The sequence below is a fragment of the Phocoena phocoena genome, chromosome 1 (genome assembly GCF_963924675.1).
Source record: "Phocoena phocoena chromosome 1, mPhoPho1.1, whole genome shotgun sequence".
Classification (NCBI taxonomy): domain Eukaryota; kingdom Metazoa; phylum Chordata; class Mammalia; order Artiodactyla; family Phocoenidae; genus Phocoena; species Phocoena phocoena.
Genome location: NC_089219.1, coordinates 121,261,224 through 121,280,503, shown reverse-complemented (window position 1 = coordinate 121,280,503; position 19,280 = coordinate 121,261,224). Strand labels below are relative to the sequence as shown.

Below are 19,280 nucleotides of genomic sequence, written 5' to 3'. Positions count from 1 at the left end.
CCATTTGAATCATTTTAATCTTGACTGCCCTCCCCCCACAACCCTGCCCTAAATTGTTGCTCTTTGAGGACGGATCTCAAATCTTGTATTTGTCACATCCCTCCCTCCAGCACTTAGTTTAGGAGCATAGCATAGTAGGTGCTCATCAAACACAAGTTGGCCCGCTTTCCTTGTGGCCTTCCTCAGCATTTAGGTGCCTCCAACAGCTTCTCTAGACTTTGTTCTATGCCATCCTTCTGAGATCAAGGAATTATCCCTGGGTTGGTTGAACAGGAAAGGACCACCCTGTGAAATGGCCACCAAATGTTTTATTTATTTTACTAGTAGGCTTCAACCTCTAAGACAGCTTTGAGGAGTGGGGAGGGGAGGGCAAGACAGAAAGCAGGGAGCCTGGGAAAAGTCCATCAGACAGCAACGCCTGGCAACTAAATCAGCTGAGGAAACCCGTCCTGGCCAGACTCCACCCTGCTTTGAAAAATCCTCCTGCTGGCTTCTACACTCTGCCCGAGCTCGTCCTCTGCCTCATCCTCGCTCGATCTGCGGCGGGCATTCTGGTAGAGCACGGCGCACACGCCCGTCAGCCAGGCGGCCACGGTGCCCGCGGAGAAGATGCAAAAGCCGATGAGCAGCAGGAAGATGTAGTCTTGGTGGTCCAGGTGCGTGACGCACATGTACCGGAGCGGGTTCCCCACCTTCGTGATGGGCCACCCTGCCAGTTCTGTGGGCTCCAGGCACGTGGCATTTTGTTCATCTAAGAGGAAACACACAGCAGGCAGAGTGCTGAAACAGCAGAACCCCCAGGGTGCTGAGGCCAGCAGGGACTCGGAGAGGCTGTCTGGACTCTCGCTACTCAAAGTGTGGTCTGTGGGCCAGCGATATCGGCATCACATGGACCCCGTTAGAAATGCAGAATCTCAGGCACCACCCCACGGCCTCCTGAATCCGAATCTGAATCTTAACAAGATCCCCAGGTGATCTCTGGGGCACATTAAGGTTTGAGACTGCTCCTGGACTGCTTTTTGCCCGAGGCTTAGCTGTGTTCAGATTCACCTCCTGAAAATGGGCTTTGCTTTCTAAGGCTCCTCAAGGAACGAGAGACCACAGCAGGAGCTGGGAGGTTGGAAACTTAAGCAAGATTGCCGTGGAGTGTTGACACTCCACAGAACTCCACCAGTGCTCGTCATCTCTGTCTCCCCTTCCTCTTATTGACCCCCTCCTTCCCCCTCTGCTTTGTCCTTTCCCCTTGCCCTGTTCCTGAGCCCAGCCAGGGATCACTAAGGCTACCCAATGTCATCGCACGCCACTTAGGAGGGACAAAATTCTCTGGAAATGCCTACTGTGTGCTCTCTATGCCTCACCCTCAGCTCCACCCGCCCCCAACCTGGAGAAATAAAGGGGGAGCTCAGGGAAAAGAGACAGCCAATACCGGAAGCAGTTCTGTTTCTCAGTGGTGATGTTGGTATCACTAGATGATCATATGATCTACATGAGCCTTCAGTCCTTTTTAGCCACTGACTCAGCTGCCTGGCTCCTTCTCTGAGCACCTTTCCACACCAAGCACTGCGGACTTCAGTATATAACAGAAGGCAAAGTGGGCTCTGGAGACAGACAGACTAGGGTTCAAACACACTGTTACTTACTAATTTGGTAAACTTCAGCAGGATGTCTGACTCTGTCTCTGAATACCATTGCCTCATCTTACAAAGAATGATACCTATTCTCAGGGTAGTTAGGAGGACTTAACTGCCGCAGGTGAGAAGGCAAGCTATTGTACACAATAGTGCACACAATACGCTGTGCACAATAGATGCACAGATGACTCAGAGCCCTGTCATCAGCCCTGCATTTTTCTAGCTCCATATACTCCGCCGTGTTGATGCTGAGGTGCCTGTGAGCGGCGTCCAGGTGAATATAAATGAGCATTAGATAAATGAGCTCACATTCAGGGTTGAGACCAGGGTTTGAGACAATATGATCCAAATCATAATAGCAGCTAATATTTACCAAGTTCTTTCTACATGCTAAGTGATATACAAATGCTATCTCGTTTAATTCTTACAGCAACGTTGACACACACTATCATCCTTGTTTTACACATAAGGAAACTGAGACTCAGGAAGGTTTCCTAACTTGAAGGTTTTGGATAACCTGCAGGTTCCAGTCAGGGGACAGGAGACAGAGAAAACCCAGACTGAGCTATCTGAGCTTTTTTTGGCAGAAGTGGGAGATACAGAGAGAGGCGAGTGTAGGGGGAAGCTTCACCTAGATCAGTGTAAAAACTTCAGACTATGTGAAGACACTGATATCCTTGGTGACCAAGGACGTGAGGGAAATCAGGTTTGGACTGGAGCTAGAAGCAGGAGAATTAGGGAAAGGAATACAGAAGTGAGCTGACTGGGTAGGAGGCAGCTGGCTTTGGGTGGCTGGAGACAGCTGTCCAGGCTGAGTGCTAAGTCTCTCCAAGCTGGACGCTATTCCCTGCACCCTGGTTCTGGGTCAGTGCACCTATAGTGAAGTCATTTGTTACTTTCAGGAAGATGGCCTGAAGTCTGTGGTGCTGTGAGGACTCCCTGATGGAGGAGGCTGTAGACATACGAGGAGGAAGCCAGCATGGGGGCTGCTACATCCACTGGCTACAAAGATTACAGAGGAAAGGAGAGGAAGAAGACCCTCTCTGGAATGAGTGTGAGACAGTGGCCCTCAGGGCAACCCTGGCCCGTGGGAGAGGGAAAGGGGCCTTGGGCCTCCATCTCAGCGTGCTGTAAAGGGACAGGAACACAATTACACCTCAAGACCTGTCTCTAGTCAGCCTGCTTCCAGGACCTCTGGGGCTTTGCCCAGGAGGCCCAAGAGTGGGGCTAGTGAGGAGTAAGGGAGGCCCCTGCCATCTTCAGGAATTCTAGCAAGAGAGGGCTTAAGTCACCTGCCCAAGCTGCCAGAGACACCACATGGGAATATACAAAGAAAGATGTATTTGAGAAAGGAGAACATGGGATTCTGAGGGTCTGGAGTGTGCCTACGGCAGTTTATCTCATTCTATTTTTAAAAAGATTAGGCTTTTAAATTGGGACTTGGGTGGCAGAGATGAGACTAAACATTAAACGCATATTTCTCCATTTTGGAGCATTACCTTGAAAGGAGCAATTAGGCAGTGATTTTAATGCATTGTTAGGCTGCTTTTAAGTGAGGGATGTGGGTGGATCTGTGGGGAGCGTTTTTCTACTGCTGCATTCACTCTCCCCCCCTCATTGCCTGTCACCGCCAAGGTGTGAGCTCTCAACTCTTAGCAGGTCTGTCTCCACCCATTCCCAGTTTCCCAGCTCTGGACCATTTCACACACTCCTGCCAGATTTCCCCTTCTGCAAGCTAGGCTCTTGCCAGGCACACTCTGGATCAAAACCCTCCTCTGACTCCCCTGTGGGGCTCAGAATAGCATCCAGATCAACCGGCCTGGTGTTCAGAGCCCTCGGGATCTGCCCCCTCCTACCTTTCCCACCTTAATTCCGAGTTCCCCCAGTACCCCACCCTTTTCAAATTAAACTGTCTTTATTCCTTGATTACATATCCCCCTTATCTGTAGCTAGCTTTGTTACACTGCTCTTTTTGCGTCAAATATCTCTTCCTCTAACTTTTGCGTGATCAAGTCCTTCCTATCCCTCAAGGTCTAGTGTACATGCATCTACCCCCAGTAACCCTTCCCAAACCACGTCAGAGGGCAGTCATGTGATTGTTCCCACTTCGAACTCATCTATAGCATTTCCTAGTATCATTCTTACTGCACCTACCACATTCTGTGTTGCTTGGTGGTTATTTGCCAGAGAAGGGGTACATCTTTTCTCTCCTACTAGAGACATTTTTAGCTCTTGATGACATAATCCTTGTCTGATCATTACCGCTCTTGATAACAAGAGCTATCATTCACTGAATGAATTACTTAATTTTTAAGTATTTGGGGATTTTCTAGTAATGTTTTTATTATTGAGTTCTAGCTCAGTTCTACTGTGGTCAGAGACATACTCTTTATGATTTCAACCCTTTGAGATTTATCGAGAATTTGCTTTATGGCTGGACATAAAGTCGATTTTAGTAGTTTTTGCATGTGCACTGAAAAAAATGTATTCTGTCTTTGTTGAGTACATTGTATGTTGATTAGGGTGTGGTTTTATACAAATCTTCTGTATCTTTATTTATTTTATTTATATCTTTATTGACTTTTTATATTCTTTGACTTTTTATTGACTTTTCAAAACTATTGTCTCCGTTACTATTAGATTGTTAGTTGTCTATTAGTTACAGGGGAAGTATGTTAAAGCCACCAGTTATGATTATGCAGTTGTCTACTTCTCTGTATAATTCTGTCAAGTTTTGCTTTACATATTTTGAAGCTATGCTATTAGATGCATATAAAGTTACCTCTTCTTGGTAGATTTATCCTTTTCTCATTGATCAATATCACTTATTATCTGTAGTAATGCTTCGTACCTTAAAGTGTACTCTGTTTGATGACATAAGTATGGCTGTACCAAATTTCTTTTGGTCAGTGTTTGCATTGTGTAGCTTTTCCCATCCTTTTACTTTTGATCTTTCTATGTTTCTATACTTAAGGCATATTTAGTAAGCAGGATGTAGTTTGGTTTTGTTTCTCATCAATCTAGCAAACTTTGTATTTTAATCAGCCCATTAATGTTTAATGTTAGACTGATATATTTGGATTAACTATTTGTTTTCCATTTGTCCTACTTTTTAAATGATCCTACCCCTTGACTATGTTCCTTCTATTTTATTATTTCATTTCCTCTTCTTTAGCTTGTTAGTCATGCATTCTTTTCCTAGTCTAGTATGACGACTTTAGAGTTTATAGACCTATCTACTCATCCTGGAGTGTCTGATATGTGCTAGACACCATATAAGGTGCTTCACAAAATTAAACTCTACTCCTGAGCACCCCGCTAAGTAGCTTTAACTATTCCCAGGCTACAGAACGAATAAATTGTTCATCAGTTATTCTGTCTCTGCCTTTCTTGATCTCCTTGCCTCTGAGAAAAGGCTACCAGGTACTGCTGTGTGTTCTGTGTTCTGCACAATCCCAGGGCTTCCATTCACATTACAAACATGTGACTAAGCCCCATCTTATCACTTCCTCAGCTCTACTTCATGGGTGCAGGACATTTGCCCCAGTTAAAGCGCCCAGGTACAATTACAGGTATCATTAATGTTTAAATTCTTCCTGCAAATAGTTCCTGAGGAAACATAAACTACCCCCTTATTTAGTTCCACATGTGGCACGTTGCTCACAGGTGGAAAACCTGTCTGCCAAAATCGAATGCATGGAGCAGCAAGAGTTTCTGGGGCCCAGAACCACACCTGTTAATGCAGGAGCCCGGAAAGCCTTCCTTCAGAAAGCCAGCTTGAACCTGGTGGTTTTAAGAGGAACTGCTCCTTTTCTTGGTCTGCAGAAGTGACCACAGTTCTGGGGTCTGCTGCTAGACTGGACCATATAGCAGCCCAGCACCACCAAAGCCAACTGGCCAGCAAGGCTTAGGACCTGTCTGGGCTGAGTGGAGGAGGCCAGCCTCCATGTGGTGGCCACGTAAAGTGAGAGGATAGAATTTGGAGACTTCTCTCTCAATTACACTGCAACTTGGAGAGCAAATACCAGTTTCCATCAGCTTAAGCACTTTGTCATGAAACTTCCACCTGGAACCTAGAGAAGGGCCTAATTCCCTCATTTCTCCTCCTTAGGCCCCAGCTTGCCTGAACATCATTAGAGGTTCAGTATTGTTTCCTCCAGCTAAATTATGTATTTGTCAACTACCTATTCACTTGTCTGCCTCCGCCCACTAGATTATGAACTCCATGAAGACATGGATTTGTTTTCACTGTTGTGTCCTCAACATCTAGAATAGCGCTTAACACATACTAGAGCTCAAAGTATGTTTGTTGAGTGAATTAAATATTGTTTGTTATTAATGCCCCTTGGGGTCAATGTCATTGACATAATGCTCGGCTGGAGGAAAGGGAACCTGGGGAGATAGAAGACTATAGGTGGGTCAGCTAACTAACCTCTTGCCATCTTGGACTACTCTACACTAGGCTGATACCAATCCCTGCTTACCTCATGAGAGTCTGGGGAAGGATTCAGTGAGCTAAGGGGTGTGAAGTCCTGGAGGAGGCAGGAACAGATGACTGTTCTGTTCAAATGGAGGGGTAAGCCTTGAAGTGTCCTCTGAGACTGCAGAGAAGGAAATGAGGGTAAGTGCAGATGGGCAAGGGGCTGAGGATGCAAGGGCTGCCAGCATGATGGCAAAAGGTAGTTATTATTATTCCCCAATTACTGTTTGAGAGCAGAGACCCTATTTGTTCACCTTTGTATCCCTAGTGCCTGGTACACAATAGAGGTTTGATAAATGTCTATTGAATGCATAGAGAATGGGTGGATTATGGGTTTAAACTCATATTTTTGGCCTTGCTGTTTAGGACGGGTTTCTGCTAGAATTTGAGGGGATCACTATCATATTCTGCTGTACTATGGGTGGCTCAGAGGAGAAGACTCCCTAGAGGGAAACCTAGACTGGACCGTATAGCAGCCCAGCACCACCAAAGCCAACTGGCCAGCAAGGCTCCCTTCTTAGACCCTCATGCATGGTCCTCTGAGCATTTCTAGTCCTCCATTGGCTCCTACCTTTGCCACCCTAGAGCTTCTTTTCCTCATCACTCAGCTGTCTTCCCTTGATGGCATGAGCCAGGCTTCAGCAAATTACAACCTGTGGGCCAAATCCATCCTGCAGCCTGTTTTTGTAAATAAAGTTTTATTGGAACACAGCCATGCCCATTCATTCATGTATATTCTATGGCTGCTTTCATGTTACAAATGACAGAGTGAATAGTGGCAACAAAGACCCACAAAGCTTAAAATATTCATTATTTGCCCTTTCATAGAAAGTGTGTGCTGACTCTCGGTCTGAAGCGTCCTTGGCTTTGGATGATTTGGGCTTGGGCAGTACAGTTCTTATCTGATACAATTTTTTCCCTTGGATAAAGAGTTCATATTTTGGTAAAGGTTAAACCTGATTCATAGACTCTTGGAACATTACAGGAACAACCTTGAAATCCAGCAAGTTCAACCTGATTATTCCTGTGCTTTAAGGGTGCTTTAGGCTACAGGACTGGTTTTTTTGTATAAGTGGTTGTATATGGGCAAGATTTAGAGGTAGAAAGACCCCTTTTCCTCATACTTCTCATGTGCTTGTCAGTGCCCAAAATTCTGTCAGCAGGAGATAGAACCATTCATTCCACTGATAAAAGAAGGCTTAAAGTGTAAAGTCCTCTGAAAAAGAAGCCAATGACTTAATCCCTTCCCTGGGGAACCCCTGCTACTGCCTTTCTTGATGGAGGAGGGGAGCCAGCTACATGACAGGCCTGGGGGATGGTACCAATCAGTTCCTGGAAGCTAATGGCAAACCCTAGTTTGCTCTCAGTTTGGCCTAGAGCTGGACCTGCTGAATAATAACTCATCTTCTCAGAAAAATCCAGATAGTGGACAGTTATTATCCTCATGGATAATAGGCAATTTAGAAAAGTTCAGTGGTGGAAGACAGCACCGTTCACCAGTCACCCAGGCAGAAACTTGGGAGCCCTTCCTGTTTCCTCTCTCACATCCCATAATTTAAGCCATGAGACAATCCTGTTAGTCCTACCTTCAAAATATATCCCAATTCTTACCTCTTCTTATCTTCTGGACCATTACCCTGGGCCAAGCCACAGTCTTCCCTTTGCCTGAACTGTGACAGCCTCTTAACTTGTGTCCCCACTTTCCACAGTCTCTCTCCATCTAGCAGTGGGAACCAGCTGTAAACCATAGATCGTGTCACTTCCTGCTCAAAACCCTTTCATGACTTCCTGTCACATTTAGAATAAAGTCAAAAGCCTCTCCATGGCCTGTTGGTCCTATAAGATCTGGCTTCTGATTTTTTACCTCATTTCTTACCTTGACTTCACTCCGCTTCAGCCATACCCACCTTCTGCTACATCGAGCTCATTGCACCCCAGGGCCTTTGCACTTGTTCTTCCCTCTGTCTAGAAAGACCACACCACCCTGCACCATATTTCCATTGCTGGTCCCTTCACTTTATTAAGCTCTCTGCTTTTCTTACTTGATGCTTCAATATGTTGGCATTCCCCCAAAGCTTCTGTCCTTGCCCTGTTACCCTCTCATTCTAAACTCTTTCCCTGGCTGACCTCATCCTTTGTTTGGTTTTGATGATCACCAGTGAGCTGATGATTTCCAAACATATATTTTATTCTCTATTATGAATTTCAGGTCAGAATATCCAAATGCCTCCTGGCTCACAAAGACCTCCCACTCAACACGTTCATGATGGGACTTGGCTTCTCTCCTAATCCCCTCACTACCCCTCCTCTCAGTGGAGCCCCCATAGCTGTCCAAGCCAATACTTGATTTTTTTCTTTTCCTTTATTTTCCATGTCTCATCGATTTTTTATTCACTCAAATATTTCTTGAGCATTTTCTCTGTGTCTGAATCTTTCTGAAGATTCAGACCTGCTCTTTGCTCCTACAGACCTTCCTGTCTATCAGGGAAGACAAATGTTAAATTAATACAAATCTGTTAATTGTGCTAAGAGTCACAAAGGGAGTACAGGGAACTCTGGGAGGGTCTAGTTCAGTCCCAAGTCCTGTTGCTTCTACCTTCTAAACAGTTGCTTCTGACCTGTCTGTACCTCTTCATCCACACTGTTGCCATCCTCTCTTGTCTGAATGCCCATACGAGCCTCCTAGCCCTGTATCCATCTTGCCTGCCTGCCAAAACTTCTCAAGATACGTTACATGTTCCCTAGAAAAACCATAAACAAAGGCCCTAGGTGGCCAGACCCCTGTTTCTCTTTCTAGCTGCATCTGTGCTTTGCTGGATTCCTTACAGCTCGGGGAATTCTTCATCTCTAGAGATGAAGAAACTGAGGTTGGCTGCTTTGGCTGGCCTTGCACTGCCTCCTTCCAGGGGCCTGAGTGGTGTTGGGCGATCAGAGGGGCCATGCATAGAGGTCTGGCATTTCTGAGCTCGAGGGAACTTTAGATCACCCACTCTAAGGGATTCCAACAGGGTCGAGTTAGAGGTCCTTCCCAAACCGCACATGCTTGCCATCCCCACCCCTTCTCGAATTTTCTGGATGATTTAGGGATCACTGACCCAGTCGCACCCCTCTCAGCCCCCTTGTTGTCCTCATGAGGCTGCTCCACTGGCTCTCAACAGGAGGGAGCCACAAGGCCAGGGTGTTCGTGATAAGGTGGGAGAGGTGTGCTAGCGGAGCAGTTGACAGCCTTGGCAATGACTGCTGCCCAGCTGTTCCCTTTTCTGGTGTCTGGTCTTTATTGCAATTTCCGTGATGGAGGAGATGGGTTAGCATAGTGGAAGGGTGTGAGGACCTGAATTCATTCTAGAAATCTAAGTTTTGGCGCAGTTGTAGATGATTTTGTACTTGGTGGATTCAAATAGGGCCATTATCCTATGAGAGCAGCTTTGAATACAGGATGAAATAGCCTCAGAATGAGACTGAGATGTTCCTGTTCAAAATGCCCTCAAAATGACTTGGACTTGAAACAGCACATGACCCAACCCATCTGCTCCCTGCAGATGTCCCTGAGTGGCTTTGTCCCCCTGCATCGGCAGCACTCCTGTGCAGACCCCTCTTTTTGACTTGTGGGCCCCACCATCGGACTAAGCAGGACTGCCTAAGGACTATAATGTAAGGGTTGACACAGACAGAACCTCTGTCCTGAGACTACCGCCACATCTACGTTAGTAGCCTGTGATTTTCTGAATTCTCACTGTTTCTGGTTGTTCCCTGTCACACTGCAAATGCTCCTTGAGGGAGACATATCAAAACATTATTAGCTACTAACATCTTAGTGTAAATCAATTTATTCACCAGATGGAGTAGCCACCATAGAGCTAGAACCCAGACCATTGTCCTAGGGTTTCTCAAAATGTGGCCTAAGGAGCACCTGCTCCAACATCTCACTGAGTCATCACCTCTAGACGTGGAGCCTGGGCTCTTGTGCTCATGACAGTTTGAGAACCACTGGTGGAGCAGACCAGGTCTGGGAGGAAAGTCCGGGGCACTGAGTGCCTGGGGGGTGGAGGCATTTTTCAAGGCCAGACATTGTTCAAGGCCATTGCTTAAGACAGGAAGTGGGAGAGTGCAGGGGTTAGAGGTTGCACTTCCTAATTGTGTCACCACTGCCCTCATCTCTAGGAACACCTGCACCTCGACACGGACTCATTGTGCACTTGGTCATCTGGGACCCTGTCTGCTGACCACTGCTCTCCTTTCCCTTCATCTAAGTGCATCTTATCTTTCTATTTAGGTTCATAGGCTGCCAACGAGAAGGGATTTATAGAGTATCTAATCCTCTTCCCTTATTTCAGAGACAAATGAGACTCAGAGGGAAAAATGACTCACCCCAAATCACACACAGGCATGACTGGGATCAGGCTTCCTGGCTTTCAACTGCATTTTCTCTCTCTTGTATCCCCCTAGATTTGCCTTATTCAGGACAGGAATTATGACTTCTTTCCCTGTGATAAAGCACCCCAGCAACATAAATACAATGTTGGGCACGTAATAAACACACAATAAATGTTTCAGAGTTGAATAGACAGTGATGTGCCTGATAGTAAGGAAATACCATGGCATGGGAGAAAGCATTGAACTTGGGTGTCAGAAGATCTCCATGCTGGGCTGGGCTCTATAGCCACTTACCTGGGATGTGGCTAGATTCTAAAGTTCCAGCTTAAGATTCCTATATCTTCCTATATTAAAGGCTTCGCCCACCAATATAGTGGCCACTAGCCATACATGTGGCTATTTAAATGAATTGAAATGATGTAAAATGAAAAATTCAGTTCCTCAGTTCTACTAGCCTAATTTCAAGAGCTCAACAGCCACGTGTGGCTAGTGGGTAGTATATTGGACAGCACAGGTTTAGACCATTTCTACTGCTGCAGAAGCTTTTGTTGGACAGTGCTGGACCAGACTTTGAGGGTGGAGGGGATGTAGGAAGCCAGGCTTTTTCTGTCCAGGAGCTTAGAACTACATGAGTTTTTGAGAGCATCTTCAGAGGCATTCAACCCTGTCCTGCTGGGGAGCTCTCTCCTGGGAAGAGCTCAATTTCTACTCTCACCTTCAAACAGCATTAATGACTGGAAAATTACAGTTCCAGCCAGGAATTAGTTCTCCTATTTTCTGACCTGAGCCAAAAAGGAAATGGAATCTGTGGACCTGTTTTAACTCTGTATTGATCAGAGCATCCAGGCAACCAGCACATTTCAACTCACCTCCATTTCTGCTATGATTTTTGTGTTTGGAAAGTCAATACGTGAACTCTTTGAGGACTGGGCAGTTTTCAGTGCATCTGGTGAGTATATCATTGGAGGGTTTCCTTTGAGGAAGACTTTTGATGATAGCGCCAAATCTCTTGTCAATATGGGAAAGTTTTGATGTTCCTATCTGCTGTAGCCTTGTGATGAAATAAGGTGAATAAAACATTCAGCCTCCTCTATAGCCCCTCTGTGGGGGGTGAACTTAGCCAAGGCGTGACATAGGGGAAGGACATATTATTGCCCTCATGTCTTTTGTTTTAACACCTCTCCATTTCTTTCCTGGATCTTGGCTTCCTCCAAGGTTCCCCCACTGCTGCAGAATTAATCTTAGCTAATTGCATTTCCCAAGAACTCACTCTTCCCTCTGATATGAAAGTTGATAAAAGCTTAGGGGAACCAGTATTATTCTGCCCTGGAACTTACATATTTGTTCACAATCCTTTTCAAGATTGGGGCACTTTTAGGGACCCTGAAGGATGAATCTCTAATGGCTAATTTTAGCCCAATGGTAGGCAGTGGATGGGGAGAGACTGGGGCAAAAATACTGCTCATTACTCTTCAGATCACAAAATTACACCATGTAGGTGACTTCCTTCTCCTAAGGCCATGTCTGTCCCATAGTTGAACTGACCTCCTTGCCCTCATCCCTTGAAAGATGTCTGCATGTTCACACCTGTTTCTGGAAGTGGGGTTTGTGTTTAAGATAGAACTTCAGTTCCAGACTCAGGTGACTCAGGAAGAGCCACTGCTGCTGGCCCAGCCCTGAGTCTCATGGCCTGGGCTGAGACCAAGCCTTGATTTCAGCTTCTGGTTTTATTTCCCAGGGTCTGAACTCCTGTATTCATAACTCATCCAATATTCAACTCCAGGATTCCCTCTGTCCCATTTTCTCAGGGATTAGAATCCTGGGACCTGCTGCCTACCTTCCCATCTCCTATTTATATCCCCATATGCATCTGTACGGTCATATCTCCTGGACAGGGTACACTGTCTTCCAATAAGGCTGAGCCTTCCTGAAGTCCACTGCTTGTCCCAGGGACCACCTGAATGATATTTGCTACTCTCTTAGTATCCTGTGTCTTTCCTATATCTGCCAACCATTTGTTTATTGAATGTTTATGGTGCGCCAGGCTTAATGTTAATGGCAGTTTATAAATGTTCTCATTTCATCCTTACACCAGCCCTAGAGAGGTTGGTTCTATTATTAGACCTGTCTGAAAGATGAGGAAATTGAAGTGTGGAGAGCTTAAGTAAATTATCTATCTCCTACAGATACAAAGTGGCAGGGCTAGAGTTATGATCCACAACTGTTACACTCCAGAACCTGAGCTCTTCATACTGGGCTCTCCTGCCTGTATGGTGGCCGTCCTTCACCACCTGAAGCTGAGGCTGTCCGAAGTACTTGTTCTACCCCAAAAGGCACATGCTTGCCTTTCTTGTCTTGCTGTGTCCAGTGAGGTTAGTTCTGCTGTGCCTAATTGGACCGTGGGACACATAAGGTGGAGGTGGCCCGTAGTCAGATGAGTCTCAATGCACAACCCCAGGGTTCTTGGCTAGCTACCTCTATGAACACTTGTTTGGCACATAATAGGCACTCAATAAATATTTAAATGGATGAATGCCTGAGCTGAGTGGTAGCATGGAAGTCCCTTACTTCACTGCCTTGCTTTACAAGGGGTCTATATACTGGAATTCTGCTGTCATGCAGACCTCAATACTGCACGGCAGGCAAAATCTCCCAATACTGAGGCTTAGTATCTCCCTGGGTCTAAAACGAAACCCATTTTTAAGTTGGATTCTCCTTTATAAATAACCAGGTTATTTAGCTTATTTCATAGAAATTCTTCCTGTATCCTGAAATTTGGGCACATGGGGAAGAGATGTGTAGACCCCATTCTAGAACATGCCAGAGAGTACCGTTTTGATAGAAATGTGGTATAATAGGTGGGCTAAAGGTTGAGAGTTCAACTAGAGTGTTTGTAAATAGCAAAGATATTTCCACCTAACAGAGGCATGAATCATCATATGAGAGTCACATGAAATAAACATCTTCCATTATGTTGAGGTCTGGCTAAAGGGCAAGAGAAGCATCTAATGAATTTTATTGTGTGTTTTCAGCTTTTTGTGTATGTTTCTGTGTGTGTGTGTGTTCATGTGTTGATGTGTATCTGTGCATTTATATGTGTATGTGTGTCATGCACATGTAATATGTGGGTGAGTGTGTATGTAATTATGTATATATGTATGTATGGTATGTTTGTGTAGACACAACTTTGTGTTTGTATATGTGCATGTATGTATGTGTTTGCATGTGTGTTCGTGTGTATGTTTGTGGTTGTGTGTGTGTGTGTGTGTGTGTGTGTATGGGAAGGGAGAACCAGACTGAACAACATGCAAAGGAGAGCAAACACTGAGGTTAGGTTCATTCTTTTAGAGTTCGGGTAGATTGGGGTGAAACCTCAGTTTGCAAGGGAAGTGCAGGCATATTATAATGAGTTTATGATGACTAGGGCTTATTATCCAATGAAAATGATCTAGTGTGAGTTCCAAGTGTAGACAGGTAAAGCTGAAATTTAGGTGCTGTGGGCATATGCTTAAAACATGACATATTTATAACTAAAGTGACTTATTCGATCATAGTTATGTAATATGAGGATTTAAGAGAGAGTTGCCACATGGGAAAAGACTTGAATTTGAAATCAGGAGGTTCAAACCATTTTCTTGCCTTTTAGTAGCTGTGTGGTTTTGGGTGAATCAGTTTACCTTCTTAACCATAAGATAGGGGTTAAAAATATCCATCCTAGCCTCTTCCACAGTCCTAGAGCACAAAATTTAAGGGTTGGTGTGACACTCAAGTAAAGAAACTGAAACAGCATGTGTGAAAAAACTTCAGCAGCTGCAAAACTCCGTACAAAGCTAAATTATTCTATGTCTGAGCTGGGGCTCACCGCTGTTTTTAAGAGATAATAATAGTGAACTGGAGCAATGAGACCATATTTCTGTATGAAGTGAACTGGGAGGGTTCCTCTACACCACCAAACAGCAGAGAGAGATGAGCAGATTAGCAAGTGTGTGTGTGTGTGTGTGTGTGTGTGTGTGTGTGTGTGTGTCAGGGTGGGGGGCTCCCACTGGCCAGTGGATGAAAGATTTGTCTACCTCAAAAGCCAGACTCTTCATTCACGAGGAGCTTATGAGCTTGACAAGATAGACACCCGCCTCTGACGTTTTTGAAAATATGCAGTGAAACAGACCTGGTTTACAATCCTTTTCAATCCTGGATTGAATTGAGTCAAGGAGTCCAAAGTAGTTAGCCTGAAAGTTCTGAGAATATACAACTTTTTAAGCAAAATTCTGATTACATGAGATTTGGTGGGAGGTGAAGTGATATAGGCTTAGGCACTGGGGAAGAAGCCAAGCTACTTACCCTTTTCAGCTAAGTAGGGGGTCCTCCTGGCAAATTGGTGGTTTCTGCTCAAGGAAAATGTGTATGAACGGTGGGGAGGTGGCAAGAAAAGATGATGCCGGTCCACAGGCTAGTTACATGAACACTACTGACAGGGAGAATCCCATTGGGGAATCACATTTGATGCATGAGAATGATTAATACTGACCCTCTTTTAGAGAGCTTTCTAGAAAGCAGCACAGCACCAGTCATTGAGAAAAGTGGAAAGCATGATCACTAGAAAGGCAAGGCAAGCCCCCCAAGAAACTGCTCCTGTGTTCTTTTATGATTAGTACTGTTAAGATGGTCTGACAAAATTTGTTCCTTTTGATTTATTCTAACTCAATTTGAAGTACCTGGCAGCAGGGCCAGGTGCCTCGGGCACAAAATTTAAGGAGACACTCAGTCTCGGTGCCACCTTCAATTCTGCATCCTGGAAGCCTTGCTTGCCTCATCAGATTCCAGCCCCTGCCTGGAAGACAGTTCAAGACACGTCCATTGGAAAGCCAGGAGGGCACAATTTTACTTGTTCTCACCACCCATCTCCTTCTCCCCCAGTGCGCCTTAAAGTCTGTCATTTTGGTCAGGAATCTTTCTAGAATATTGCCACATGGGCAGGACTTCAGGGTGGAAACTTCAGCAGGACTTTTGTGAAGCTGGTGCATGAAAATATTTTCAAAAACACACACCCAGGGAAGGCAGAGAAGATTTGGTTCTGATAGGGTTTAATTACATCAGTGCCTCCAGGCTTTCTGTGAGGGGTTATTTCACACTTCTACTAAAGCTCTGACTTCCCTGGGTGAAAGTGGTATTGGTGGAGTGGGGGAATTGAAGGATAAGAATGGGACAGTAAAGTCACTGAAAAGAAGAAGGGATGAGGCACCAGAGTGCCCCAGGGACCATGGCAGAGGGGTGGGGACAGTGGATAGAGTGGCAGCAACTGGCTTGGAACTCTACCAGGTAAGACTTGAGGGTCTGCCTGTGAGACTGGAATCTCCCTGCTTGACACAGTGGACACCGGTGGTCCATTCTCCACCCATTCATGCCGTGCTCTCCTTCCTTGTGAGGTTAGCATCTGAAGACAAAGAAGATATCAAATGCCTCCTCTTCTCCTCTCTCTCTCATTCATGTCCAGGTCGCTCACGTGCCCCTCCTCTGTCTCTGTTGAACTTTCCCTTCTGTACATCATACCACTGGATTTTCTGCTGGCTATGAATGACTGAATTTACTTTTAGATCCTGAAAAAAGTCAGTCACTGACTTAAACAGATTAAAATAGTTTACCAATGGAATACAGTGTCCCTGTATTTCTTTGTCACTTTGCAGTTACAGTACTTTACCATTTCCACACATATCATTTCCTGTTGACATGACAGCTCTGTATGTTTGGTAATACTGTCCCTACTTTATGGATCAGGAAACTGAGGCACAGAGAAATTGTGACTTCCCCAAGGACAGCCAAGTAGTAAGGGCTGAGTATGGGAGCAGAACTCAGCTATTTGGATGGCTATTCTAGAACTTTTTCTACTGGTCCTTACTGCCTCTCCAGTCAACCCAAGGATGGATCCTGCAGAGCAATAAGAACGCTTTCAATCAACTTTACCCAGATATCTCTCCCACACTGACCGTCTTTTGACTTCACTTTTTCTGGAACCAATTCCTCCTATGTCATCACATCCTCATCCCCACACCCAATCAAGTCCTCACCTGGATGGTTCAGAGGGGACATTATTAAGTAGATGGTGAAGTCCAGGAAAGAGCAGTTGCATTTCCAGGGGTTTCCACTCAGATACAGGGTCTGGAGTGTTATGAGGTTATGGAAGGCAGCATGGTCCAAGGTCTGCAAGCCGGTATTTCTGAGGTCCAGGTACCTCAAAGAGCTGGTGTTGGCAAAGGTGTACTTGTTGAGGGATAACAGATGAGGGTTGCTGGAGATGTTCAGTTGCACCAGATTGCTGAGCATGGAGAAACTGTATGGGGAGATCAAGGTTAAATTGTTGAAGCTGAGATCGAGGTAGATGAGTTTGAAGACCCCGACGAAGGTATAATCCATCACCTCCTGAATCAAGTTCTTCTGACAGTCCAAGTAAACAAGGTCACTGAGGAGTCCTAGATTCATCGCTGGCAAAAAGCGGATGCTGTTATCATTCAGGTAGAGCCTCCGGGTGTTCAGGGGTATGTCAGAGGGGTATTCAGTTAACTGGGCCCCTGTGCAGATCACTTCTTGGGCTTGACACTGACAATTATTTGGACACCTTGACCCCGATACCAGTCCCATTCCGAAGGAAAAGAGTAACCACCCGGGCCCAGGGCCTGAAGCACGGGACATAGTAAGAAGCGGCGACTACCCTCCTTCCACTTTCCAGCGGGCGCTGTCCCTCTGATCGGGAGGCTGCCGAGGGGCGTGGTGGGGCGGGGGGAGGGGCGCTGGAAAGAACTGTAACACTGGCTTTGGGCGAAGCGATTTTCCATTACAGGAGAACTGAACAGAAGTTGAAACGCGAGGCCCAATGCCCTGCCGCCCGGCTTGGTGGCTCTGCTGATTGCTCACTCCCAGACTGCTGCTGGAAGCCTGCCGGCTTGGCGGCTTTAAAAGGTCTCACTCTTTCCCTGCGTTCGCAAGTGAAGGGGAGCCAGGGGAGAGCCACATGACAATGAGGTTGCCAGTTGACACCTTTGTGATGTCAGCAGCCTCAGGAGACTGCCCAGCTGAGGGAGGGAGAGTCCTGACTCTTCTTCTGGGTGGTGTGAGGGTGTTTTGTGTTAACTCAGTAAGCCGGCTGTCCCTGGGGGAGTGGGGGGAAGCGCACGGATTCACCGTGCGCGCGCGTGTGAATCAGCTCCCCAAGGAGGTGCAGTGGATTAGACTAGATTGGACCCCCTAATCCGCAGGCCATAGAGGGATCACGGAAATCTCCAGTCCAACTCCCTTTTTTTACTGATGTGAAAAGTGACCTGAGGTCAGTTCTCAGCGTGGGTCTCTTTCTTGGGTATTGAGTTTGGATAGGTGCCATTTTTGGGGTGTTGTCGGGAGAAGATGGGAAAGGGTGGAGGAGGGGGGAGCGCCTTTGAAATGAGGCAAGGGAAATTCCCTAATAAGGTGGTGTTCTTACGGCTGTATTCCCAGTTTGCATACAACCCTGTCTGCATTTGGAATATATATGTGTACTAGTATTTAAAAGCCTTTTGAGCAAGTATAAATATTCCCCCTAAAACAAAACCCAAATGTATTAAAAAATAATCTGAGTGCAATGATAGGAACTATTTCTTACCGTTTATATTCTAGGATTTTTAAAATAATGAGGGCCTCACTAGTGCTTCTAGTATGAGTTTATACTCATTAGCTGCTTGAAGGATAATGGGAGAGCGTCTTTTGGAGGGAAGGATGGAGAGTCTGGAAGCTTAAGTGTTAGGATCTATCACCCATTCTATGGAAGAAGGCACATGGGGCAGAAACAAAGAAAAAGCATCTCAGGAATTAAAATTTTTATTTTAGGGAAAATAGGATTTCATTCTTTGAAACATTCATAGATAACATAACTTGAATATTAATAAAGTAATGAAATCTATATGTAGCTTAGCACAGTGCCTGGCACCTGATATGTAATAAATATTTATTGAATGAATGATGTGTGAATGTCTCTGATGGTTTGCTCCCTTTCCTTGTTTCTCTGCCAAGAGAGAAATTAATAGACTCAAGTGGATTTGTGGCTGGTTAGCTAATGCTTGATTGTGTTTACTTACTCAGCATTCCCAGGCCACGAATTAGGATGATGACTTTGGTGTGTTTACCGAATTGAAAGTGACCTTATTTAAGTAGAAATGTAAACACTTAAAATAATGACCCAAATGATAATTGTACTAATTGAAGCAGAATTTTATTGACAGAAATGTCACCATCTCCTTATAATTAAAAAAAATAATAAATTCCTGGCCAGATCTTACATGATTGCCCAGGAGAGGAATTTGGAACATGAAGTCTATGGAGAAGAATTAATTTCCAAAGTGATCGTTTCTTTTCGGGGCTGGGGCAAAGGTGTGGTTTGATGGTGGGGTGGGGTGGGGATGCTTTATTTAGATGGCGCTGTGTGTGTTGTGTTTCTTTTTGATGAGAGATGATGCTGCCTGGCCTACCAGGGCTCGTGGAGTGATTTTATTGATGTTCCACCCTTTCTTTCTTTTTTAAAAATATCTTCTCAATACTTTATTTTTTATTTTTAAAATTTTTATTGGAGTATAGTTGATTTACAATGTTGTGTTAGTTTCTGCTGTACAGCAAAGCGAATCAGTTATACATATACATATATCCATTCCTTTTTAGAGTCTTTTCCCATATAGGCCTTACAGAGTATTGAGTAGAGTTCCCTGGGGTATACAGTAGGTCCTTATTAGTTATCTGTTTTATATATAGTGGTATGTATATCTCAGTCCCAATCTCCT

The 19,280-nt window shown here is 45.1% G+C and overlaps 1 protein-coding gene across 1 annotated transcript; it reads right to left on the bottom strand.

The window, feature by feature from the left end:
- Nucleotides 1-425: 425 nt before the first annotated feature.
- On the bottom strand, nucleotides 426-17,169 carry LRRC52 (leucine rich repeat containing 52). Its single transcript, XM_065896739.1, has 2 exons — nucleotides 16,548-17,169; nucleotides 426-751 (listed from the first exon to the last, which is right to left on the bottom strand). The coding sequence occupies exons 1-2, from the start codon at nucleotides 17,167-17,169 to the stop codon at nucleotides 426-428; spliced, it is 948 nt and encodes a 315-aa protein (XP_065752811.1).
- Nucleotides 17,170-19,280: the final 2,111 nt, after the last annotated feature.

Coding starts and splice junctions, on each gene's coding strand:
- LRRC52 (XM_065896739.1), bottom strand. CDS start 17,169: ATGTCCCGTGCTTCAGGCCCTGGGCCCGGGTGGTTACTCTTTTCCTTC. Junction 752..16,547: donor GTCCCCTCTGAACCATCCAG/GTGAGGACTTGA, acceptor GTTTCCTCTTAG/ATGAACAAAATGCCACGTGC.